General features: G+C 47.6%; 2 protein-coding genes across 2 annotated transcripts in view; one reads left to right on the forward strand and one right to left on the reverse strand.

Annotated features, from left to right (window-relative positions):
* Positions 1-27,327, reverse strand: part of LOC309337000 (vomeronasal type-2 receptor 26-like) — a 202,872-nt gene that overhangs the window by 56,953 nt on the left and 118,592 nt on the right. The window lies entirely within an intron of this gene.
* On the forward strand, positions 8,653-15,754 carry LOC309337165 (uncharacterized protein; the record flags this gene model as incomplete). Its single annotated transcript, XM_081853891.1, has 3 exons — positions 8,653-8,941; positions 11,034-11,207; positions 15,197-15,754. The coding sequence occupies 3 exons, from the start codon at positions 8,653-8,655 to the stop codon at positions 15,577-15,579; spliced, it is 846 nt and encodes a 281-aa protein (XP_081710017.1). The 3' UTR covers positions 15,580-15,754.

Here is a 27,327-nt window from a genome sequence, read left to right on the forward strand (position 1 = left end):
TGCACCACAACGGGCAGACAAACCTCTCCACAGATTTCCTCAACCAAACACACATAGAACTCCAACTCTCTGCAAGCATCTGATAGCGCACTGAACTCAGCTTCAGTAGATGAAAGCGCTATGAGACTTTGCTTCCGGGACCTCCACCCTATCACTGAGTCCCCAAACTTCACCACTAGACCTGACACTGATTTGCGATCTTCAAGGTTACCCCAATTTGCGTCCACAAAGCAAGTCAGTTTGACTTCTCCTTGAGCTGACAACCTAAGACAAAAGTCTTTGGTATCTTGCAGGTAACGCAGCACCCGCTTTATACCATTCCAGGCCTGCACACTAGGACTTGAGGCCTCTCTACTGAGCAGATTGACAGCAAACGCTATATCTGGTCTGCTCCACTGTGACAGATATAACAGACTACCCAGAGCTGACTGAAAGAGCTCAGTGTTTTCGAACACCACACGTTCTACTTGCTGACACTCCTTTACAAAACCAGCCTCCATGGGTGATCTGGCACCTGCACACTCAGACATCCTGAACTTCTCAAGCAACTGTTCAATCTTACCTTTCTGGCAAAGCAAGAAGCTTCCATCACTTGCTTTTGTGATTTGCACGCCCAGATAGGATTTGACATCTCCAAGCTGCTTCAGCTTGAACCGCTTTCCAAGCTCTCTAGCAAACTTTTCTACCTGTTTACCCGTCTGCGCCATCACTAAGATATCATCAACAAACACAAGGATCACTTCCTGTTTCAAGCCTGACTCTTTAATGTAAAGACAACTGTCTGCAAGAGATCTCTTAAAGCCTAGCTCCTCTAAGGCTTCATGTAGGCACATATTCCAATTCCTGGCAGATTGGCGTAATCCATAGATAGATTTGTGCAATCGCCACACAACGCCTGGTTCACTGACTTCAAACCCTGGAGGAGGAAGCATGTACAACTCCTCCTTGAGATCTGAGTTCAGGTAGGCGACATCTACATCAAAATGGTTCACCTTCCAACCTCTCTGTGCTGCTATCGCCAAAAGCGTTCTCAGAGTTTCCGCTCTCGAGGTTGGCGAATATACCTCTGTGAAATGAACACCCTTCCTCTGTGTGAATCCTCGGGCTACTAATCTCGCTTTATACTGTGGTTCTCCTGCTTCTGTGGGTTTCAAACGGTAAATCCATCTGCAGCTAACAGCTTTTTCGCCCATTGGCAACTTCGTGAGAGAAAACACACCTAGAGACTCCATTGAGTTCATCTCCTTCTGCATTGCCTCATGCCATTTGCTAGCTTCTTCCTGAGGCAACTTCTGAACATCCTCAAAGGATTCAGGCTCACATCTAGCCACACCAACCCAGACACTAGTGGCTTCATACCTTTCAGGTGGCTTGCCCTTCGTTGATCTTGCTGACCTCCTCAGCGTGAATTCTGGAACTGCGCCTGATTCACCTGGATCAACCCTACTATCCTCTGTGTCAGACACATCCCCCTCTGACCTGCTGCGCCGTTTCGGGCGCACAGCTGGTTCTGCTGGTGAGGATGGTGCACTCCTTAGCTCAGACTTGATGGTGACCTGTGGAGGGGTCCTGGGACTCCCTTTCGGAGAAACTGGCGCTGGACCCTGTTGCTGTGGACTGCGCGCATCAGCAACAGGTTCAGCCTCGCCCTCCTCCTCTTCCTCATCTGAGTCTGACAGAACATCTGGGTTCCCATGAAGACGCTTCCACCCACTCTGCTCGCAAAACTCAGTACTGCCGCTAATAAGCAGCTTAGACTGGTTGCCAGTAGGGTATGCGAAACGCCACGCCTTTGAACCCGGCTCATAGCCCACAAAGATCATCTTCCTAGACCTTGGCTCACCCTTTTTGCGCATGGCTTTTGGAATGAGAACAAAAGCCTCAGACCCAAAAACATGAAGAAACCCCACCTTCGGCTTCTTCTGATGCAACAAGTAATACGGTGTGTTGCCTACACTAGAATTGTACACCCTGTTCTGCACAAAACATGCTGTCCGATAACTCTCTGCCCAAAAGCGCTGTGGCAAACCCGAGTCTGCCAACATAGAATTCGCAGATTGCTGTAATGTGCGAAACTTTCTCTCTGCAACCCCGTTCTGTTGCGGAGAGTAGGGGGCCGTCAATCGATGATTGATACCCTTCTGCCTGAAAAACGATTGCAGCGCAGAACCTGTGAACTCCCCCCCGCGATCAGATTGAAAGGAAATCACCCTGGTAGAGAACTGTAGTTCAATCGCAGTGATCCAATCCCTGATCAATGCAGCCGCTTCTGACTTGCATTTTAGCGCAAAAACCCAACTAAATTTCGAGAAATCATCAATCAGAACTAGAACCCACTTAGACCCAGCTAAAGAAGGTGTCGGCATGGGTCCTGACAAATCTGCATGCACAAGTTCAAAGGGTTTGCTAGTTCTCCTTTCTGATCTGGGGTATGAGCATGTTGTGACCTTCGACTGCTTACAGGCTTGACAATCTAGGTATTTGTCACAAGCCTTGAACCTACAACCAATGGTGTTCTCTGCGGCTTTTTTCACAAGCGACCACCCGGCATGTCCGAATTTTCGGTGCCACAAGTGAATACAACCATCGTGTGGTGGGACATTTGCACACTGCACATGGGCATCTTCAATGGACTCTCCACTAGCCCCATTTTCCACCAGCCCCATTTCTCCACCAGTCCCATTTTCCACTAGTCCCATTTTTCCACCAACCCCATTTTCAACAGGCATCTGCACCAGAAAGAGCCTGTCTGTTCTCTCAACGCTGTAGATCTTCTTTCCATCCCTGTAGAAAGAGCAACAAGTGTTAGAAAAGTGAACATCGAACCCAGCATCATTTAAGGCTGTTACACTTAAAAGAGAGTGCGCAAGCTCTGGGACAACATAAGCTTGCACCCAACAATCCAAGAAAGAACAATATAAAGACCCAGATTCAGTCAGTGGTCTCTTAGATCCATCCGCCATTTTGACACAACGTGCAGTTTGAACTGTCTTGCAGTTCCTCAGGAGCCCACCAGATGGCACAAGACAGTGAGTGGCTCCCGTGTCTATAATTAGAGACAAAGTGTCTCTCTGGCTGTCTTCCAAAGCTGCCATGGCAACGCTCGCACCCCCACCGGGGTCTGTGTCAATGCCAGTGTCCATCCTGGTTGCCATGGTTACTGCACGGCTGCTACTGCTGTTCCCAGGCTCTGTTGTCTGTGAAACTCTGCTTATCTGCCTTCCTTGCAGGTGGCTGACCTTGCATTCCAGAGCCTCAGCAGAACAATGCCCTTTGCTGTTGGACTTTGCCTCAAAGCACAAACAACTCTGGGAGACTTTGGCTTTCTCAGAGCTCTTGGATCGGCCTGCACCCCCACTCCTGGGTGCCACGTCGCCTAAGGAACAGCTTGCCACTGCTTTCCTCTTTCCAGCTCCCAGCCTTTCCCCAGGACACAGTCCATCACTCAGATGTGTTGAAGCATAAAAACAGCTCCCCAAAACAGCCCCAGCTTCTTCTGGGCTTCTCTTAGCCCCCTCTGGGCTTTCTGGGCGTTGCTCAGCCCCTCCTGGGCTTGCTGCTCCCTTTGGGCATCTTCTAGCCCCCTCTGGTGTGGCTCCCACTGCTTTCTGACATGCTGTCTTCAGTGCCTGCCACGCGACCCAGGGCTTCTTCCCTTGGAGCTCTGGCAACAGCCATGCATGAACACTGCCCTTTAAAATGGCTAGCACCCTCTGCTCTCTCTCTAGAGCATCAGCCACGTCTGCTTTGGGCTGGGCCTGGCCTGGATCTGCTTGCGTGCATTCCCACAGCTCCTTTCCCTTCAGCCAGTGGTACATGTGCTCACTCCAGGCCTCCCAGTTGGTGCCATTGAGCCTTTCACCGGGGTAGCTGTCTTTGCCCTGCTGTGCCTGAGCAGCAGCCATTCTCCTCCCCCCGGGGCTTTCAGCGTACTCACTCTGCCAGCAAGCTGGACGTCCGAAGCAGCCGTCTCTCTTGGCTCTTGGCTCCGCTCCCCAGCATCTCCCACTGCCCTTCCTGGCAGGAGATCACAGCAACTCAAAGCTGGCGTTCTCCTCCCTTCTCACACTTGTCAGGAAACACATAACCATCCATAACCTTTGCGGATATTGGGTCCAGCAAGCTTCCCAGTTCAGCTCCGTATCCCTGGAAGCTCTGAGCTGGCCTAGCAGAGTAAATGCAGCGGTCCTGAGTCCATGTGAGAAAGGGATAAATCAAGTCCAAAAAACAGATCGGTTCTTATCTCTAGAAGCGTTTATTTACAAGCCATAAATCAGTCCATCGGAAACCTCCGCCATTCCAAAGGCATTCCTCCGTGCTTCCAAAAGCACACAGACACAGCCTGTCAGTTGAGCTGCGTCTCTCTCCGTCTCTCAGTGAGAACTGAAAGTAACTCTCACAGACAAAGCCTGTGACGTAGGGCCCTGCTTCCGGCCCCTCCCAGATGCAGGGCACCACGGAGTTTTAACCCTGTTTGTTCCAAACTCCACAATAATTTCCTTTCCAGTGACTGGCTACCAACATTTTCGCTGCTGTTGTTGCATACAGAAATATGTTAATTTTGTCTTTGGGGATATGCTTACTCAAGATTCCTAGTAAATATGCTTTTGCCCTCCTGATATATGATACTTTATCAATTTTTTAATCTCTTCATGGATCATCTCCCCAAATTTTTTGATCTCTGGACATGTCCACCACATATGGTATAGAGTGCCTTTCATTCTATTACATCTCCAGCATTTATTACTATTTGATCTATTCATTTTTGCCAGTCTGTCTGGTGCCATATACCATGTGTGGTGCATCTTCTTATAATTCTCTCTTAATGAATACTAAGCTGTAAAATTTAAATTTTTTCCCCAAAACTTTTTCCAATCTTCAGAATCAATTGTATATCCTAAATCCCATTCACACTTTAGAATATTCTCTCCTTTGACTTCTTGATCTGGGAGGACTATCTATATATTTTAGAGAGTGTTTTTTTATTTTGTAAAGCCTCTCTTTCTAATTTTGATATTTTATTTCCCAGATCCCCTAGTTTTTATATCTTTCTTGTATGTAGCCTTAAGTTGGAAATATTCTAACCAATTTATTCCCAGTATTTTGAGTTCTTCGTATTCTTTTAATTTGATACAGTGGTACTTCGGGTTACATACGCTTCAGGTTACATACGCTTTAGGTTACAGACTCCGCTAACCCAGAAATAGTGCTTCAGGTTAAGAACTTTGCTTCAGGATGAGAACAGAAATCGTGCTCCGGCGGTGCGGCAGCAGCAAGAGGCCCCATTAGCTAAAGTGGTGCTTCAGGTTAAGAACAGTTTCAGGTTAAGTACGGACCTCCGGAATGAATTAAGTACTTAACCTGATGTACCACTGTATTTTCATTCCTTTCTTCTGCTAAATCTCTATAAGTTGGCCAGGCAATATTTTTTTTAACGTCGAGGTTGCCTCTATTGGAGAGGTCCACCTTGGAGTTCTTTCTATAATTCTCTCTTTTGTTCTCTCCCATACCTTAAATAGGGCCTTTCTCATAAGGCGGTTCGTAAATCCTTTATGCAATTGTATTTTCCCATAGAATAAATATCCATGCCAACCCTGTATTTTGTCCCAGGCTTCTAGTTCCAAAACTTCATTATCTTTTAATAACATCCACTCTTTCACCCAACTCCAGCATGTGCTTCAGAATATCTTCTTAAATCTGGGACTGCAAATCCCCCCGTTTCTTTCGGCCCCATCATTTCTGATTTTATTCTGGCTTTCTTCCCTTGCCATATAAAATTTGCAAAGTCTCTTTGCCAGCTTTTGAAATATTTTGTCCCAATTATTATTGGGATACAGTGGTGCCCCGGAAGACGAATGCCTCACAAGACGGGAAACCCGCTAGACGAAAGGGTTTTCCGTTTTGGAGGTGCTTCGCAAAACGAATTTCCTATGGGCTTGCTTCGCAAGACGAAAATGTCTTGCGAGTTCCTGCGGGGTTTTTTTCCTCCCCCCCCTTTTTCTAAGCCGCTAAGCCGCTTATCAGCTGATCCGCTAAGACGCTAATAGCGCTAAATAAGCTAATGGGCTTGCTTCACAAGACGAAAAAACCGCAAGACGAAGAGACTCGTGGAACAGATTCTTTTCATCTTGCAAGGCACCACTGTAGTAAAAGAAAGATTATTTTACAGAGCAAAGTTGAAAAAAAGCAAAGGATGTGTCAGGAGATAGATAATGTTCTTTCAGGAAACAGGAAACCTATTAATAAATTGTACTAAATTTAGTGTGTGTTACAGGGTTCTAAACAAAGTAGTAAATGCACAGCTTCTTTTAAACTTCTGTTGCTTCTTTTAAGTTATTCCTCTTCGATGTTACAGGTGTCTAGAGAGGGTGGCCAATGCTGAGCTTATTTCCAGTTATTTCACTTCAGCTCCTTAACTTAGTTGTTGCAGCTTAATATTTTGATTTTTAAACAAGGTGGTACTTTCTGTCAGTTTCCACGCTCCTGAGGTACTTCTGACAGTATAGAAGACCCAGGGGGTCACCACACCCTTCATAACTGGTTTGGGATTCTTCTCTTTCTAGAAGATCTTTCCCTTCCTGACTTAAATGAGACCAAAGTAGACAGTATCCTCACAGCTTCTACTTCTACTACCGAAGCTGATGGAAGGCACTCCGGGCCACCGAGGCCCCCTGAGCCTCGAGCAACAGCAAAGGCTCCAGGAATACCCCCAAGCTGTGAACCTGCTCCTTCGGAGGAAATGTGACCCCGTGAAGAGCAGATGGCCTAGGGAACCACCCACTAACAGTGCCTCGGTCTTATCAGGATTGAGCTTAAGTTTGTTGGCTCTCTCCAGTCCATTACCGAGGCAAGACACTGGTCCAGCACTTCCACTGCCTCACCTGCAGATGTGAAGGAGAAACAGAGCTGAGTGTCATCAGCATACTGCTGACAAGGTACTCCAAACCTGCAGATAACCCCACCCAGCAGTTTCATGTAGATGTTTAACAACCTGGGGGATAAGCTTGAGCCCTGAGGAACCCTACATTGAAGGTTGCAGGGGGCTGAAAATCACTCCCCATGTACCACCCGCTGGGAACGAGCATCCAACTAGGACTGGAACCATCACAAAGTCATGCCAAACTCTCCTAGTTCGGAGTGTCGCTCCCGAAGGATACCATGGTCGATGGTATCAAAATCCGCTGACAGGTCGAGAAGAATGAACAGGGACATGTTTCCCTTATCTCTCTCTCTCGACAGAGGTCATCATAATACAGGGCGATCGAAGCAGTTTCTGGGCCCAAACTGGGCCTAAAACCCAATTGAAATGGATCCAGAAAACTAGTTTTGTCCAAAAGCACCTTGATCTGACCTGGCTTACTTCTCAGCAGATGTGCCGACTTGAATGAAATAATAGGAGGGGCCAGGCAATCACTCTCCAGCAGAACTGATCATATGATGCCGTGCACACACACTATCTGAATGCCAGGGCCCATTAAATTTGGGGGTGCCAGGACCCTACAAATACTTTATTGGCAAAGCCGATCAGCCCCTAGGAGTTGGCTCTTGTGCTTCAAGCAGATTCCTGAGCAGGAGGAAGATGCCAAGGCAGCTCTGGAGCCCCTCCAGGAAATTCTCTGCCAGCGTCCCCAACCGTCCCCTGGCAATGCTTGGCTGGGCTTCCCTCCCCACACCCTCTTCCTGCCAGTCCAATGGATGAGATGATGCCACACACCCCTCACCATTTTAATGTCAATCAACTTTTTTGGGGGTGGAGGGCAACGTGACCATGGCCCCTAGGGGTTGGCTCCTGTGCCTCTTCCCACCCTCTCCCTGGGGAGTCAACCCTGAGCGCCCTGCTTGGCAATGGGGACCCACATCTGAAGGAAAAGGGAGGTCGGGGTTCGAATCCCCATGACGGGGTCAGCTCCCGTTGGCCTGTCCCAGCTTCTGCCAACCTAGGAGTTCAAAAACATACCAGTACAAGCAGTTGTGGCATTCTGGGCACTCTGGTTTTCACCAATGTACCCCGTTTTGCCAGAAGCGGTTTAGTCCTGCTGGCCACGTGACCCGGAAAAGCTGTCTGGGGACAAACGCCAGCCCCCTCGGCCTGACAACAGAGACGAGCGCCCCAACCCCACAGTCGCCTGGGCAGAGAGGACAAAGAGATGAAGATGCAGTGATGGGGAAGGGAGGGCCCCCCCCAAAAAGGGTCCTTACTGGGCCTCGGATCTATGCAATCCAGCTGCAAAGTGGGAAGCCAACACCTGCAGGGCTTGCCTGGCAGGATGAAGCCCCTCCCCCCACGCACAATAACACTGGGATATTCAAAAGGTAAAGGACCCCTGGACGGTGATGTCCAGTCAAAGGCGACGGTGGGGTTGGGGCGCTCGTCTCCGCTGTCAGCCCCCCCCCCATCTTATGCAGATGAACTACAAGGGAGGTGGGGGTTCCCCGTTACCATTCTGCCCTGTGCATCCGGATCCCTCCTTTGAAAGGGCCTCTCCTGGAAGCGCCTTCCCTGGGACCCACCGGCAGGGTACGAGGGATCCGGCTGCAAAGTTGGGGACCTGCAGGGTCTCCTTGGAAGTCTCCCCCCCCCCCACAAATACGTTTCTCTTTTCCTGGGGGGCCAAGAGATGCTCCCCTGCCCTGAACCCCCAGGGGCCCTTGATGCAGAGTCCTTGGCCCAGATGGAGGAGGGAGGGCAGCCCTAGAGCGCAGAAGCAGGCAGGGAGAGGGAGGGAGGGAGGGAGGGGCGGTCTGGGCGCCCTCGGCTTGCCAAGGGTTAAAAGGAGCAGAGCTGGATTCCTAGAGAGGACAGGAAGGGGAGGGCGGGGGGGGGGCAAGGTCCTCCCCAGCAGAAGCCCCTCCCTGCCCAGTCCCTTCCTGCCAGCAAAGAGGAGGCTGCTCTGTTCTCTCTGCTTTGCAAAAACTTCCTCGGTGCCCCTCCTGGAATCTGGTGAGTCTCTTCTCTCTTCCCCCTTGGGGGGCAGCGGGGAGAAGGGGGTCCCAGGGCTGCAAGGGAGGAGGCAAGGGGCCCCCGTCCAGCACATGCATGGGGGGGGGAGACCCCCAAGTCAGGGGCTGAGTGTCTGCAACTCTCTTCTTCCTTTGGATCAAGATGCTGCCTTCCTTGTTGGGGAGGAGTCTTTGGGGCAACAAAAAGAGGGCATGCAAATAAGCCCCCTTCAGATTGAGGGGAAGGGTCGCATTTCATAACAGAGAAGCATCCGAGGAAGGAGAAGCCCTGTGGAGTGGGGAGATACAGCCCCCCCCAAGTGTGGAGACTGGAGGGGAGCCCCTCTCACACCGTCTACCCAAATACAATTCCCAGAGTTCCCTGGCAAGAAGGGGGGGTTGGTGACCACCCTGGGAATTGCAGTCTTTGGGCAGCAGGGCTGAAGCTGTCTCCTTGCAACTCTCAGGGTCCTGAACCAATTCTGGCTCCCAGGGTTCTTGGGAGGAGTCCCTAGGGCCGGGTGAGACCTGGTTTCCAACCTTGTTAAACATCTGCCCCCTCCCAGCAGAGCAAGTGCACAGACTGGCACGTGCCACTCTTGGGAGCAGGACCTGCATCCAGCCTTGCTCAGCTCAACATTTTTAGGAAGACCAAACCCCTCCCGCCCTGGCAAGGCACTGGGGTGAAGCTGATCAGCATCCTGTGTGAATAATAATAATAATAATAATAATAATAATATTTACCTGCTGCCCATCTGACTGGGTTTTCCCAGACACTCAGGGCTGCTTCCAGCACATACAGTATATACAGGGCTGCCTTCAGGTGTCTTCTAAAGGTTACAGAGTTACTCATCTCCTTGACATCTGATGGGAGCGTGTTCCACAGGGAGGGGGCCACTACCGAGAAGGCCCTCAGCCTGCTTCCCTGTAACTTCTCTTCTTGCACTGAGGGAACTGCCAGAAGGCCCTTGGTGCTGGACCTCAGGGTCCAGGCTGAACGATGGGGGTGGAGATGCTCCTTCGGGTATCCTGGGCCGAGGCCGTTTAGGGCTTTAAAGGTCAGCATCAACACTTTGAATTCTGCTTGGAAACATACTTGGAAACCAATGTAGATCCTTTAGGAGCGGTCTTACATGGTTCCAGCAGCCACTCCCGGTCACCTGTCTAGCCTCCGCATTGTGCAGAACACTAAGTGAATGACACAGAAGTTGCTGCAGACTAAAGTTAGAAAAGTTTTAATTGCTACAAATGGTATAAAGGAAACATGATATGGAATTAAGGGAAAAGATGGTGTTGAATTTCTTTGGTGTTGAAAAGTGGAATTTGGTGCCAAGGAGTGTGGTGGAGTCTCCTTCTTTGGAGGTCTTTAAGCAGAGGCTTGATGACCATATGTCAGGAGTGCTCTGATGGTGTTTCCTGCTTGGCAGGGGGTTGGACTCGATGGCCTTTGTGGTCTCTTCCAACTCTATGATTCTGATTCTATGACCTGGAGTGGTTAGAAAATTTCTGGTCTCTCCCCGAGTGCCACGGGCCCTGCTCAAAAGAGAGCTTCTCTAAAGAAAGCACAACCAAAAAACACTCCATTTTGCGTGAATAAGGAAAATGAGGAGGTGGCTAAGAAACAGCAGGAGCCAGATCCTATTCCCAACCTACTAGGGTCTCTCAGCAGCTCTAATGATGAGCAGAAAGAGGTTTGGGGACCAGCCAGCTCAACTGCTAAGTCATCTCTTGCACTGATTCGTGGGGGCACCTACATGTAATAGCTATTCGGCTGTATTCTGCCCATGCTCTGGGGTTGCAGTTTTCAGGCTTGGGGACAGGATGGTGCCTGGTTTTTGCACCAAGTTCTATCCATAAGCCCCACTGAGTTCAATGGGGTCTACTCTCAGGTCATTAGTGTGCAGACCATGCCAGCCTTAAAAGTGGGGTGAGGTGCAAACAGATTAAATTGGAATCACTGGAGATGTTTCAAATGGGGTTTCTGTTAGGAAGGGGCTGCCCCATTTGTGCTTCTCCAGGAGCAGGGGAATATCTAGGGCAAGAGAATCCCTGCAGGGCCTCTGAGGCTCCCTTTGCTTCTTCCTCTCTCCCAGGACCCTGCAGCTTGTGGTGGCTTCCCGACTCCTCAGGAAGGATGAAAGAGACTGAATCTGTAAACCTAGCGAGGATGGAAGGGGGAAGATGGACAGTTGACCTGGTCAGGTTGTCTCCTGCATCCCTCCTCACAGCCTCTGAGCGTTCCCTCCCAGGGACCTCCGAGATATCTGGTGAGTCCCAGGGGAGGGGAGATGGGGACATGGATGGATGGGGCTGGAGAGGTATCGGGGCTTGTGTAGCATTCTTGAACAGTCTCCCACCTCTCCAGCCTGCCTTCCAACTCCGTCAAGACCTGGCTGAGGGGTGTGCCGAAACTTTTTCAGAACATAAAGAAATAGAAACAGTAGTTTGCTGCCACCACTTCCTTATCTTAGAACAGCCCTGAAAAGTAAGCTAAGGAAGGAGATTATTCTTCAGTTTTTCCAGACTGCCCCACACTGTGTCACTTTTCTGTGACACAGACAGAAATCCATCAGGCTCTGGTAGGCGACTAAGTGGTCAGGTACTGGTTTGGCTTCCCCGGCAGAAAGGCCTAAAAGACAGAAACAGGGAAAAGTCCTTTTTGCAGAATTTTTTAAAAACCAAGATTATTCAAACATAAAAGTTGGCACACCACTCACAAATCCCAATCAGAAAATAGAAACATTTTTCAATATCACTAACTACAGAACATACTCACAACGAGAATGAAAGTGTGAAACAGAACGGTTCTCCACATCCCTGGCATCAGGGCAAGTCCTCTTTGCAAGACAATGGTCTCACATGGCAAGGTATGTTAGGGAATTACAAGTTGGCGTCCTTAGGTTTTATCCCCTTTGAACCCACGTGGATTCAAAACTCAAAAGCCAATCAGTTCTTTAGATTAATTAGCAACTCACCAGTGGTTAGATAGAAGAACAATAACTCAGGCTTGTTAGGAGCCTTGACAGCCGAATCCTGTTTATCAAAAGGCCTTGAAGATGAAAAGCATTCCCAGAGCCATACCAGATTCTTTGAGTTGTAAATTAAGCTTCATAACCTTTTTCACACAGAAACGGCATCTAAGATAGCCAGGTGTCAAGACTACAAATCAGCTAGGAACCTCCTTCCTGCAGATGGAGAAGATAACTTATTCACACTCTTTGAGACAGAAAGTCTGCAATTAAAGAAGCAGATACACATTCCAAGAATTCTACAGCGTTTGGCTCTCCCATAATGCTCTTCTTTAGCATGAGCCAAAGTTTTAACTTGCTAAGAGCCAGTGTGGTGTTCTGGTTAAGAGCGGTATTCACCTAATCTGGTGAACCGGGTTCGCGTCTCCGCTCCTCCACCTGCAGCTGCTGGGTGACCTTGGGCCAGTCACACTTCTCTGAAGTCTCTCAGCCCCACTCACCTCACAGAGTGTTTGTTGTGGGGGAGGAAGGGAAAGGAGAATGTTAGCCGCTTTGAGACTCCTTCAGGTAGTGATAAAGCGGGGTATCAAATCCAAACTCCTCCTCCTCCTCCTCCTCCTCCTCCTAAAGAAGGTGCCTAAAGAAGCCAGGGTGGCTATCTAAAGAACTTTTAACTGAGTTAAGATTAAAAAAGGATATGTACAAAAAATGGAAAAGGAGGGAAACCACCAAAGAGGAATTCAAACAAATAGCCAGCACGTGTAGACACAAAGTCAGAAAAGCTAAAGCACAGAATGAACTCAGGCTTGCTAGAGAGGTTAAAAGCAACAAAAAAGGCTTTCAGGATCACTGATCCCTTGCGCAGCACTAGAAGCCATGATTCTTTAAATTACCTGATCCTAATTTCAGGACTGACTGTCGATGGGGCCTCTGTGTTTTGCCTTTTTCTTTTCTTTTAGGAATAACTTTTCCTTTTCTTTTAAAAACAAGGATCATATAGGACTAATATATGATACAAATATGTAGACTGAGTCTTCTCAGTCTTCTCAGTCTTCTCATATGATTCTCAAAACTAGTAGAAGTAATTTGCAGGAATTTCTATAGCATATGGTTCATCATTAGTGGTCAGTGTATCAGTTCTGAGTTCATGAATTGGTTTAAATTGGAGGAGGAGAGATAGGAGAAAACAGAGCAACAGAACAAGTCACTGATCCATCGCGCAGCACTCGAAGCTGATCCTAGATTCTTAAACTACCTGATCCTAATTTCAGGATTGACTGCAGATGGGGCCTCGGTGTGTTGCCCCATTATCTTTGCTTTTTGGAACAACTTTTTATGCTTTTAAAAACAAGGATACAATAAATGATACAAATATATAGACTCATTCTTCTCATGTCATTTGTATATCTCAAAACTTGCAGAATAAATTTGCAGGAATAACATGTCGTTCCTCGTTGGTGATCAGTGTATGAGTTCTGGGTTCATGAATTGGTATAAATTGAAACAAAAAAGGGTAAACAGCAGAGAACAGAGAACATTCAACTTCGCATATCCGAATTCCTAGTCAAAAGTAATAGTCATTTTCCATCTTACGTTACCAATTAAACTATCCTTATTTTTCGCTCTATCGGACGCACTTTTTCCGCTCGAGAAATGAAGAGGAAATGTTTGTGCGTCCTATGGAGTGAATGCAGGCTGTCGCTGAAGCCTGGAGGGCGATAGGGGTCGGTGCGCAGCGGGGGTTGGCGCTGCACACCTGGGCTTCAGGCTGCTGTCCGCGAGCCTTTGGAGCCCGGCGGGAACTTCCGACGCATTCAAAAGGCTTGTGGATAGCTGCCTCTTCTGGGGGATGGGGTCGCTCAGGCTTCCCCCGCCCCAGCACCGCAGCTAAAAACGAAGCCCAGAGAGCTAGCGGGATCCATCCCGCTTGCTGTCTTGGCTTCTGCCAAAGCCGCCCGCAGCCTCTCCCCGCTGGTGAGTTTGCGTGCGACTAAAGAGGAAGCCAAGACAGCCAGCGGGATGGATCCCGCTCACTGTCTTGGCTTCTTTGCTCTTTGGGGCTGGGGTGCCCCAAACTAGGTGTGCCCTATGGTCCGGTGCACCCTATGGAGCGAAAAATACGGTATACAGAGTTGGTCTCCTCATGAAAATGAGAGGAGATTCAAAGTGAAGAAATATATTTGGAAAAAAGTTTAAATTTAGACCAAATTTAGATTGAGGCAACAGCTGGTGGGGAGTGTGCAGGTGAAGATGTTCCTGCTTGTTTCAGAGGAGGCACGGACGTTGCTGGATCCTGACAAGAGAGCTTTGCGTAAGGAAGTCAAGGAGGAGACTTGTGGGATCATGGACCCTCTCATTAAACAACAATTTTGAAATTCCACGCCTACCTCTATTTCAGGGGTGGCCAGCTTCCAAGATACTGCGATCTACTCACAGAATTCAAGACTGGGAGTGATCTACCCCTGTTTTTGAGGGGTTCAGGTCAAAGTTGTTGAGCTTTTATTAGCAACTCACCAAAGGAGCGCTGGGGGGAAAACAGCCTCCAGCCTCGGTTTGTAAGCTCTGTCTTCCATTCTCCAACAATGGAAGGAGGATCCGGGAGGGGGCCAGCGATTGACTGCGATTGACCAAAACCTTGCAGGGATCTACCAGTAGATAATGATCGACCTGTTGGACAGCCCTGCTCTATTTGATGAACCTCCACTATTTGGAAGGAGATCAACAGCATCTGGGATTCTAACATCCACACCGTGAGCCCTGAATGGAGGGACATCAACTGTTTGTGAATATTCTTTGTCTAGTCATGCCTTTTGAAAACAATGACCAGGCTTGGCTGAACCACCCAGGCCTTCTTAAATGTGGGCTTGAGAGTTTTTAGGGAAGTTGAAGTAACTTCTGTCAGGTTTGTTGTTTTGGCTTCTGTTTGCATTTGATTGACCAAAGAGATGACTGACCTTGCATATGGGGTGGATTCCAGGATTGAGCCAAATCAAATCTATTCCAGATAAAAGCCAAGCAATATGTCAGTTAATACCAGAAAACAAAGGCAGTGAAAACTATTGTAAGGCCTCACATTTAACTTCAGTCCTTCCTTTATCACAAGCATTCATTAACTTTGTTCAATGATGGATGTGAACCACGTCCCCTTCGCTCTGAGTGGGGTTAGGGTCCGGGGCAGCAATGCAGAGTTAGCATGACTTACCCTAACATGGCAGTGCATTGCTGGGGGAGGGGTCAGGTGGTGGGTTTCTTCCTGAGGCGATAATTATCTTTTCTCTTCATTGCAGTTGGTGATGAATGGGAAGGGAAGAACAAGGGGGAACACAACAGAATCAACATATCAGAGAAATCAAATAAATATTCAGAATATGGAGAGAACATCGGCCAGAGCTCCCAGTCCACCTCCCATCAACGAAAGAGCTTCATTTGGAGGGATAGCCTCACTTCACATGAAAGAATTCATAGAGGAGAGAAATTGTATCACTGCACAGAATGTGGAAAGAGCTTCAATCGGAAGTATAATCTCACTTCCCATCAAAGAATTCATACGGGGGAGAAACCCTATCAGTGCCTGGAATGTGAAAAGAGCTTCAGTCAAAAGGACAGTCTCACTTTGCATCAAAGTATTCATACAGGGGAGAAATCCTATCAGTGCTTGGAATGTGGGTAGTGCTTCAGTCACAGATCATATCTCACTTCCCATCAAAGAATTCATACAGGGGAGAAACCATATCAGTGCTTGGAATGTGAAAAGAGCTTCAGTCACAGGCAGAATCTCACTTCCCATCAAAGAATTCATTCAGGGGAGAAACCATATCAGTGCTTGGAATGTGGAAAAAGCTTCAGTCAGAGGCAGGATCTCACTTCCCATCAAAGAAGTCATACAGGGGAGAAACCATATCAGTGCTTCGAATGTGGGAAGAGTTTCAGTCACAGACATCATCTCACTTCCCATCAAAGAATTCATACAGGGGAGAAACCCTATCAGTGCTTAGAATGTGGGAAGAGCTTCAGTCGAAAGGACAGTCTGACTTTGCATCAAAGAATACATACAGGGGAGAAATCCTATCAGTGCTTAGAATGTGGAAAGAGCTTTAGTCACCGATCACATCTCACTTCCCACCAAAGAATTCATACAGGGGAGAAACCCTATCAGTGCTTCGAATGTGGAAAGAGCTTCAGTCAGAGCACCCATCTCGCTTCCCATCAAAGAATTCATACAGGGGAGAAACCCTATCAGTGCTTTGAATGTGGAAAGAGCTTCAGTCAAAAGAACACTCTCACTTTGCATCAAAGAATTCATACAGGGAAGAAACCTTTTCAGTGCCTGGAATGTGGGAAGAGCTTCAGTAGGAGCACCCATCTCACTTCCCATGAAAGAATTCATTCAGGGGAGAAATCCTTTCAGTGTTTGGAATGTGGAAAAAGCTTCAGTCACAGCCACAGTCTCACTTCCCATCAAAGAATTCATACAGGGAAGAAACCATATCAGTGCTTCGAATGTGGGAAGAGCTTCAGTCACAGCACCCATCTCACTTCCCATCAAAGAATTCATACAGGGGAGAAACCCTATCAGTGCTTGGAATGTGGGACGAGCTTCAGTCAGAGCAGCAGTCTCACTTCGCATCAAAGAATACATACAGGGGAGAAACCCTATCAGTGCTTGGAATGTGGGACGAGCTTCAGTCAGAGCAGCAGTCTCACTTCCCATCAAAAACTTCATAAAGGAGAGAAACCACATCAGTGCTTGGAATGTGGGAAAAGTTTCAGTCAAAGCCCCCATCTCATAATCCATAAAAGAATTCATACAGGGGAGAAACCATACCAGTGCTTGGAATGTGGGAAGAGTTTCAGTCACAGACATCATCTCACTTCCCATCAAAGAATCCATACAGGGGAGAAACCATATCAGTGCTTCGAATGTGGGAAGAGTTTCAGTCAGAGAGCACATCTCGCTTCCCACCAAAGAATCCATACAGGGGAGAAACCCTATCAGTGCTTGGAATGTGGAAAGAGCTTCCGTCACAGCCGCAGTCTCGCTTCCCATCAAATAATTCACACCAGAGAGAAATCTTCTTAGTGTTTGGAATGTGGGAAGAGCTTCAGTCAGAGTGCCACTCTCATGGCCCACCAAATAATTCATACAGGGTTGAAAGCATATCAGCGCATGGAATGTAGATAAAATTTCTTCGTAAAAAAGTCAATTCAAGAACTCACAGCATGGTGAATAATAGAATGGTAGATTCGGAATCTAGTCCAACACCTGCCAACGCAGAAAAAACTAATTTCAAGCATCCATGACAGATGGCCATCCAACTTCTTCTTAAATACCTCCAATGAAGGAGAGTCCACCCCCTTCTGAGGGCGTTCCTTTTCACTGCTGGCTCTTACTATCAGAAAGTTCCTCCTGATCTTTAGGAGACATCTCTTTTTGTGTTGCTTGAATCACCTCTTCAGATTCCTTCATGACCTTGAGAAGGACTTCTGTATGTCTGAGAATGTCCAGGGGATTGGACCATGCTCTATATTCAGGGGGGAACCCATGGAGAGGAGTCCGATATAGGGCTTAAGTCATCTAGGCATTGGTCAGATTGTCATAATTACAGACATACTTACTGGTTTGGACTGAAGTGATTCTTCCAGGGGAGGTGGTAAATGTGAGATTACAGGTGCTCTTGCCAATATTGTCCAAACGTCCAGTAAAACTTTGACACAGTAGACCGAATGTTTACCCGCTGAGGTTGATGTATTGGGAGGTTAGGTTTAGGGCCGTGTGGTATTGCTTCATTGTATGTGGGGTCCCTATAAAGGGAACTTCTTCCTCTAGGTGGGAGGGAGACTGGTCAAGTTACCATCAGTTGAATGCAACATTTAAGTCAGATTTTTTTAAACTGATTTGCAGAACAAAACTCACAGTTTGAAAGGGAGTTATTAGACTCCTGGGTTAAAATATTATCTAAATGTTACTTGGGTGGGATACAAAGAATGAAATGATAAAATCATGAATGAGAAGCTGGGCCAGAGATGTAGGACAAAACATTGGCTTTGTTTTATGGGAACAACTGTGGAAAGTAAATTTAAGGTTTACAGCTAGCTACATGCTAAGGGAAAACTTCATGAAGATGATGCAGAGAAGTCAAGATGATCCAGGGTCTGAAACCAAGCCTTCTGAGGAGGGCTTGAAGGAACTGGGGGGGCGGGGGGGCGTATCTATTTCAAGTGAAGTTTGCCGAAATCTACGCTTGCGACATGGGCTGTCATAAGTCCAGATTTTCCCGGACATTTCAGCAATTTCCGCCCAGACACTGCTTACAATTCTGGATGTATGGCAACCATATCTGTATACAGTGGTAGCTCGGTTTAAAAACAGCTTAGTTCCTGAACAACTTTGAACTCAAATGCTGCAAACCTGGAAGTCAGTGTTCCAGTTTGCGAACTTTGCTTCGGAAGCCGAATGTGCTCCTGAGCTTCTGTTTTCACTGTTCTGCTGCTAATTTGCGACCCCCCCCATTGTAATCAAAGCCTTCCATTTCCAATTGCAGTGTTCTGAGGTGATACTTGGAGCTTTTATTTGGTGCTTTTGTTTTTGCTAAAAGTAATTGCGTTTTTATTTGGCTTTTTCATTTTTGTGACTGTGGCTTGTTCTCTGTTTTTGATTGATTGTGTGACTGCGGCAATGCATAAAAGCCCCATCCAAACAATGTCTATCATCAGTTCAGGTAAGAAAAAATAATAATTTTAATTTTAATCTAAAGTACTGCCTTCTTTCTTTTATAGTACAGTACATTGATTATTGCTTTCATTTTATGGATCAATGATCTCGTTAGATAGTAAAATTCATGTTAAATTGCTGTTTTAGTTGTTTTTAAAAGTCTGGAATTTATTAATCTGTTTTGCATTAGTTTCCTCCCCCCCCCCATACCCATTGGAAGGGTTCAAACTATTATCCTCAGCCACGGGCATAGCGTCTTTAGTTTCTGTGATAGTTCAGAACTTAACTGGTTAAATGTTCTGAGGAGTGCGTCACCTGCTGACGTCAGTTTTCGAAGCTAGGAGGAGCTTGTTCCTGTACTTTCAGTTCTCTCTGTGTGTCTTGAGAGAGACGGACATGTTTGCCATGGCTGCAAGCAGTGATGGACTATTTCTCTAAGAAATGTTGCAATAAAGAGTTGTAAATAGACAAACCTGTCTTTGTATATTTGCCCGAAGCAAATGACAGCTTTGCACCGCTGTATGCTACTCTGCTGAGCCGTGAGTGAAGAGACAGCAGAATTTGTTGCGCAGCTAGAAGGAAGCGGCTGGACGCTGTAAACGGCTGATTGAGATCGTAAAACAATCAGTGGTCACGGCTAATCGATCGAGCTTCGCAGATCGATATCTCCACAGGTTATGGAAGGTCAGTCAACGCTCGTAAAGCTGTCGGCTTTGAGCCACTGGAATGCTTTGAAGCTGGCCGGAGGTTGGAAGCTGCGTTCCGTGAGTCTAGCCTGATGCCGGAAAGCAGAGGGAGTTTTTGCCTGCTTCTGAGAGGCAAGAGAGCTGCTGAGACACAGAGCTGAGCTAAGAGCAGCTGGAATCGTTTCTCCACTGAAGGGACAGCTGAAGCCGCTGGTACAGAGTGAGTACAGCTTAAAGGGGCCCCTTGGGAGAACGGGAGAAGATGGCAGAGAGCCAGGATATACCGGTGGAAAAGCTCACTTTAACAAGTTGGGCAACTTGGAGCAAAAGAATAAGGGGGTGGTTCCTAGTTTCTGGGCTTTGGGAAGCAAGCCAGAGGGAGCCACTAGCACCCCTTAGCTGGGAAGCAGCTGGAGCAGACGTTGCAGGCTGTGTGGCTGCGTTGCCTGAAGATAGCCAGCAGAAAATGCAACAAGAGCTGGATATGCTCAGAGCATGCGTTCATGCATCACTGAGGCCTCATTTGGAGGGTGTACAGACAGCAAGGGCTGCCTGGGATGTGCTGAAGGGCTTGTGTGAAGCTTCAGCAGAAGGCCAGAGCCCTGGAGACGCTGGACTGGCAGGCCCATTTCCCGATGTATCGGCCTCTAGGAGCGCTGGTGAGCAGATCGGAGGGGCGAAGAGTTCCAAAGGCAAGTTTAAGAAACTTTCCACAGGAAGTGCTGGAGCGGAGAGGAGCTTCAGAGGGGGCGAGGCTGGTGGGAGGTGCCGTTCCAGAAGAAGGAAGGCCAGGCCAGCTGGGAGGAGCCCCGGGCAGTGTTTTTCCACTGGAGTTCAACATCTGCGTGGCAGTTGCCCCCACCGGAGCACACAGGCACAGCAGGATGTTGCCAAGGACACTTCCCATGGGAACCAGCCGGGTTTCCATGGCAACCAGCCTGCAAAGGCAGGCAGGCGTGGGATTGAGTCCGGCGGACGTGGTAAACAACAGGAAGAGTCTTATCAAGTAACTGCGAGCATGGCTTTGTTTGAAGACAGCTGCACAAGAAACTCTGAGCTGAGCTTTGTTATTGACTCAGCTGCTAACCGCAACATGGTTCCAGAGACCCCTGCAGTCGAGATGTGGAATTGCAAGGCAGTTCCAAAGGGACAGACTGTTTTATTCGCAAATGGTCAAAGAACAAATGTTTCTAAGTTTGCTAATGCCTATATTTCTGTTTTGCAGGAACGGATGGAGTTTTGTGTCGTCCCAGGGGTGCATCACTGTTTGTTATCTGTGCCTTATTTGCTAAAAAAGGGGTTTCAGGTTTGTTTTCAGGATGATGTCTGCACAATCTCCAGAGAAGGGAGACGGCTTGTTGAAGTGAAAAAGGGACAGAATGATCTTTTCATTCTTAAAACGTCTCTAGGGGGTGAGGGGAAGGTTGAGAAAGCACAGGCCCTGCGTGCTACAATTCCCGCTCATGTTACTTGTGCTTGTGTATGGCATCAGAGGACAATTCATGGTTCTCTAGAAGAACTGCAGGTACTTCCTGAGGTTACCAAAGGGTGTAAGATTAAAGATTGTGGACGTGCCATTAGTTGCGACACTTGCAGACAGGCAAAGGTGAGAGGATGCAGTTACCCAAAGGTGGAACGGGTAACCACTAAACCTTTTGAGCTGGTTCACATAGATCTGTTCAATCCTGTGAAGGAACAGAGTCTAGGGGGGGCCAGGTTTCTGCTAACAATTCAAGATGATTTTTCGCAGAACACCTGGACTCATGGTCTCAAGTCCAAGGAGGATGCAGCACAGCTGATCAGAAGCTGGATTGAGGGGGTGGAACTAAGGTTCTCCACCAGGGTGAAAGCAATCGTCAGTGACAGAAATGCTAGGTACACTGGTTCTGCTTTGCAGAAGTTCTTTCACAAGAAAGGGATACGTCACACAGTTACTTCTCCCCAGCAGGGGGGGGTAGCAGAGCTTAGAAGTGAAGCTCTGGTTAAGGCTGCACAGGTGATGCTGACAGAAGCTAGGTTACCTCCAAAGTTTTGGCTGGAGGCAACTAGGTGTGTGTGTTTCACCTGGAATCGTGTCTACAGTTCACTGGTAGGTGACACACCTTACTCTTTGATGCATGGCAGAAAACCCCAGGTTCACTTTCTGCGCAAGTTTGGATCTCCTGCATTTGTGCCAGTGCCCAAAGCTTTGCAAGGGCCAGATGAAGCCAAGTTCCAGAAAATGATCTTCTGTGGGTATGAGCCAGAAGCTCGTGCATGGAGGTTTGCTTACCCGTCAGGTGATCAGAGTAAGGCGCTGATCAGTAAACACGCTGAGTTCTTTGAGCAGGATGAAAGGCCAAAGATTTCTGCACAGCGTGATGTTCTTTCAGAATGTCTTTCTGATTCAGAGCAGGAAGGTTCTGATGAGGAGGAAGGAGAGGCTGAGTCTGCTGATGACGATCAGGTCACTGACCAAGGTCAGGAGCAGGATGGGGCGTCTCCACGAGTTGTTAGAAAAGGACAGCCCAAGAGTGAGCCTAGTTCTCCTGTGAGTGTAATGGAGAGGATTCGAAGACGCTTTAAGTCAGAGCGGGAATCCCGTGATGCAGAGGACACACCTGCTGGTGACAGTGAGCCAGAGGAAACACCAGAGTTTGTGCTTAGGCGATCCAGTCGCACAACCAAGGGTATTCCACCTGAGAGGTACCAGGCCACAGGTGCGTGGGTAAGTTTCGCACAGTGCGATTCTGAGAGTTGTGAGGTGATTCCACAGATGCCTAACAGGTACGCCAAGGGAGGGCACGAGGCATTGGGGAAGGAATTGATCTCTCAAGGTGTTACTGAAGATGTTCCACAGGTGTCAGACAGGGACGCAAGGGGGGGTGTGATAGTTCAGAACTTAACTGGTTAAATGTTCTGAGGAGTGCGTCACCTGCTGACGTCAGTTTTCGAAGCTAGGAGGAGCTTGTTCCTGTACTTTCAGTTCTCTCTGTGTGTCTTGAGAGACAGACATGTTTGCCATGGCTGCAAGCAGTGATGGACTATTTCTCTAAGAAATGTTGCAATAAAGAGTTGTAAATAGACAAACCTGTCTTTGTATATTTGCCCGAAGCAAATGACAGCTTTGCACCGCTGTATGCTACTCTGCTGAGCTGTGAGTGAAGAGACAGCAGAATTTGTTGCGCAGCTAGAAGGAAGCGGCTGGACGCTGTAAACGGCTGATTGAGATCGTAAAACAATCAGTGGTCACGGCTAATCGATCGAGCTTCGCAGATCGATATCTCCACAGTTTCCACCGAATTTCTTTTGTTCCAGTAGTTTTTATCCATTCAAGATAGGGGTTCCCTCTGTTCCTTATCGTGGTGGACTTGACCTTCCACGTTGTTTCCTGTGACATGACTGCGACAATGTCCGACGAAATAAGTTCAAACAAATAAGTATTCCATGCCTCTACTGTCCATTTTCCTCTCTCTTTCCAACCTAAAGCTATCGTTGCCTTTCCCGCTAATATCATAGCTCTGAAGGTAAACTGGTCACCTTTCTCTATTGCCATGTTTCCAAGTATACCCATTGTCATGAAATCAAAATCTATTGAAAGCTTCATTTTAAAAATTTCATTAATAACATTTAGGATTTATCCCCAGAATTCCTTTACCTCTGGGAATTCCCAGTACATATGGGAAAACCATCCCTTGACTTGTTTACAGTGCCAACAGCTAGAATTCAATCCTGCTACCATATTAGCAAGCTGGGCTGGAGTTCTGTACCATTTTAGAAAGAATTTTAATTTCAGTTCTCTGAATTTGCTTACTTAAATCTCATCTGTTCCTTTCATTATCCTTTCAACCGTTGCTTCGCTAACTTGTTCCTCCTTACTCCACATCTTTTGAATAAGTTGGGTTGTCTGTTCATTATTTGTAATCATACTCTTACAGATTTTACCTGTCATTCCTTGTTTCGTTTTTTCCATTTGTTTGTATAGTTCCTCTATTGGCTCTTCTAAACTCCTATTTCCTGTTTCTTGGACTTTGGAAATTTTGTTGTATATTCCTCCAATTTTTAACCAATATTGGTTACCTATATTCTCTATTACTTCCTGCAATGACTTTAAGGACTCTCCTCTATACATACCTTTAACTATATGATATCCCTTAGCGTTTAGAATTTCCCACCATTTGGGATTATCTGTTACCTCATAAATACTTTCTAAGGGTGCACTTAGAGAAATCCTTTTTAAAAGGTTACATAATCTCAGCTCGTTACTAACAGTGAAGATACCAGGTAGCCTGACATCTGGCTGGTTGATAGGGGATCAAACACTTATTTCACTCATTGTAATACACACCAATCTCTGACTTTTGTCTTGTGGGTTTCTGGGGGTTTTCCTGTTGTTATTCCATCTCTCACAGCTACAATAAAACTGCCATTAAAATTATGGACTGGTCATTTATTTGTCAGAGGGCAAAGGGGCAAATTTAGCTGGGGATCAAATACTCCCCCCCCCTCACTGTACCTTCATTACTTTAATACATACCGTATTTTTCGCTCCATAAGATGCACCTGGCCATAAGGCGCACCTAGTTTTTAGAGGGGGAATGCAAGGAAAAAAACCATAATTTAAACGGAGCACTGAGCAGGGCCTGTATGCAACCCAGCCTCAGCTCAGTGCTCCCTTTCACGAGCCGCGTGGAGCGTATGTGTGGCGCTTGCAGGCTTTTGCCCGAGGAGGGAGAACGGCAGCCCGTCAGTTACAGGCTGCCTTTCTCCCTCCTCGGGGAAAAGCCCCCAAGAGCCACACACACAGTCCGCACACCTCTTTAAAGGGAGCGTGGCTCTGGGGCGCTTTTGCAAGAGGTGGGGGAAGTGAGAAAGCCATGCTCTTTCCCTTCCCCCACCTCCCGCAAAAGCCACGGATAGCCGTGCGAAGCTGCCGCAGGGGTTCCTGCTCCCCTGCGAAGGGTTCGCGTGGCTAAGCCGGAAGCTAGAACAACGGGAGGGAGCGCTGCAAAGCGTTCCCTCTCGCTCTTCTGGCTTCTGGGGTAGCCCGCAAAGCCTGCATTTGCTCCATAGGACGCACACACACTCCCCCTGTTTTAGGAGGGGAAAAGTGTGTCTTATAGAGTGAAAAACACGGTAGCTAAACAAATTTACATATGAACACCAGAACATTGTATGCACTCCGTACATTTAAAATTGCTTTTACCCTTTGAGTTTTTTTATGTGAAGGAGTGAACCCTGAGTGAAATACTTTCCACACTCCATACATTTAAATGGGATTCCCCCTGTTTGTTGATGTTTTGCATGGGTTCTGCTATCAGTGAAAGTCTTTCCCTGTGTGAGTTTGTTGATGCAAAGTAAGTTGAGCCTTCTAACAAACTCCACACTCCATACATTTAAATGGTTTATACCTGAGAAGATTTATTGCTCAGAGAAGCCTGGCGTCTGGCCCGCTTTCGCTGCGCCAGGCCTCCGCATTCCAAAGTCCACATTCCAATGCTCTGAGCAAAAGCAGAGTCCGGCAGCGGTCAGAGAAAGCTGCTGTCTTCCGTGCTTCTTCAGTGTGGTTAAACAGAGTCCACACAGGATTCTAGTAACTAAAAGCAGCTTTATTTATAGCAGAACTATCCATTGTCTAATACAGCACACAGCATCGTGAAAACACGTCCGCTCTCTTCAAAAGCAAAAATAGAGAGAACACAAAGGGTTGAGACTCTTGGAAGTGACGTAGAATCTCCCCCCATCCCACAGTAGACAGGACGTACACTCTGAGCTGTTTAACCCTGTAAGCTCAGGTTCTCCTCACACTCCCCTCTCACCCTGCGCTACTGTGGGGCAAGTAAGTAACAGAACTTACCCCAACTCCAAACCACCACAGAACTCCCCATGACGCTGGAAGCTCAAAGGTTTGGTAAAACCATCAGCCAAGTTATCGTGACTAGCACAATACTTCAGCCATATCAAACCTGACTGAACACTCTGACACACATTCTGGAAACGTATGTCTAGATGCTTGGTTCTGGCCTTAAATTGCCCAGATTCAGCTAACTTTAAACAGGGTTGATTGTCTTCCCAAACCGTGATGGGCAAGCTACAATCCCCACAGATCTCTTGCACCAAGCATCTATAAAACTCCAGTTCCCGGCACAAATCTGATAGTGCACTGAATTCAGCCTCAGTAGAAGACAGCGCAATGAGAATTTGCTTCCGGGACTTCCACCCAACCAGTGACTTCCCAAACTTTATCACCAACCCAGACACAGACTTTCGGTCCTGCAGATTCGCCCAATCGCTGTCTGCAAAGCATGTGAGCTTCGTCTCACCCTCAGCTGGCAGCTTGAGACTGAAGTCTTTGGTATGCTGCAGGTAACGCAGTACCCGCTTGATACTGTGCCAAGCACTTACACTGGGTTTTGATGCTTCCCTACTGAGCAGATTGGTAGCAAAGGCAATGTCTGGTCTGCTCCATTGGGACAGATACAACAGACTACCCAGAGCTGACTGAAAGAGCTCAGCATTCTCGAACTCAGCACTTTCTGCTTGCTGGCTGTCTTTCACGTAGCTCGCTTCCATGGGTGTCCGAACTCCTGCACAATCAGACATTCTGAACTTCTCAAGCAACTGCTCAATCTTGCCTTTCTGACTGAGCAAGAAGCTACCATCCTCAGTTCTAGCTATCTCCACGCCCAAGTAGATTTTTACTGCACCTAGGTTCTTGAGCTGAAACCGCTTTCCAAGCTCTTTGGCAAACTTCTGCACCTATTTGTCTGCCCTCGCAACAAAAATGATGTCATCGACAAAGAATAACACCATTTCCTGTGAGTCTCCTGACCCTCTAAGGTACAGGCAACTGTCAGCAAGACTCTTTCTGAAACCTAGCTTCTCCAAAACTTCATTCAGGCACAAATTCCAATTCCTGGCCAATTGCTTCAGGCCGTAAATTGACTTGTGAAGTTTCCATACAGTACCTTGCTCATTGCCCTCAAACCCTGGAGGAGGAAGCATATACAGATCCTTCTAGAGGTCTGAGTTCAAGTAGGCAACATCCACATCAAAGTGATAATCCAGCAAACCTCTTTGTGCAGCAATGGCCAAGAGCACGCGTAGAGATTCACTTCTGGAGGTGGGAGCATAAACTTCCGTATAATGCAACCCCCTTCGCTGCGTGAATCCTCTCGCTACTAACCTGGCCTTGTACTGCGGTTCTCCAGTTGCTGTGGGTTTAAGACGGTAAACCCAACGGCTACTGTTTGCCCACCGGCAAGTTCGTGAGGGAGAACACACCTAGAGACTCCATTGAGCTCATCTCCTTCTGCATCACCTCATGCCATTTCCTGGCTTCTTCCTGAAGCAGTTTCTGAACATCCTCAAAACTCTCGGGTTCACACTGTGCCATACTGACCCACACACTAGTGACTGCAAACCTTTCAGGGGGCTTCCCCTTTGTCGTCCGAGCTGATCGGCGCAACACTACTTCAGGAACTCCCTCTGACCCACTAGGGCCAGCCAGAATGTCCTTGGCATCAGAGAGCTCCCACTCTGACTTACTGCACCTTCTGGACTTCTCAGCCGAACCTGTGCTGACAGCCTGAGCACATCAAACGAAAAGTTGGTTTTGCTGGACAGGTTGGATGCAACAATCATTTCTTTATTCCCTTTCTTTTTTCCCCTGCCAGCAAATAGTTAACAAATGGCAGCCTCTGATTGGCCGTGGTTCCAGAAGGGAGAGTTTAAAAGGAGAGGATTTGAGAAGAGGCAGTTAGTTGAGAGGGTTGAAACAAAATTTAAAAATTCCATAAAGAAGGCTGATCACCGAAGAATGGATGCTTTTAAATTCTGGTGCTGGAGGGGACTCTTGAGAGTCCCACGGACTGCAAGAAGACTGCAAGAAAATCAAACCACGCGACGGTCACCTCCAGACTGGATTGTAACTCGCTCTACGTGGGGCTGCCCTTGAGACTGACCCAGAAACTCCAGCAGGTGCAGAATGCTGCGGCGAGACTCCTTATGGGGTCTTCGCTGCGAGATCACATTCATCTGG

Source organism: Podarcis erhardii (genome assembly GCF_964252035.2).
Source record: "Podarcis erhardii genome assembly, chromosome: 2".
Lineage (NCBI taxonomy): Eukaryota > Metazoa > Chordata > Lepidosauria > Squamata > Lacertidae > Podarcis > Podarcis erhardii.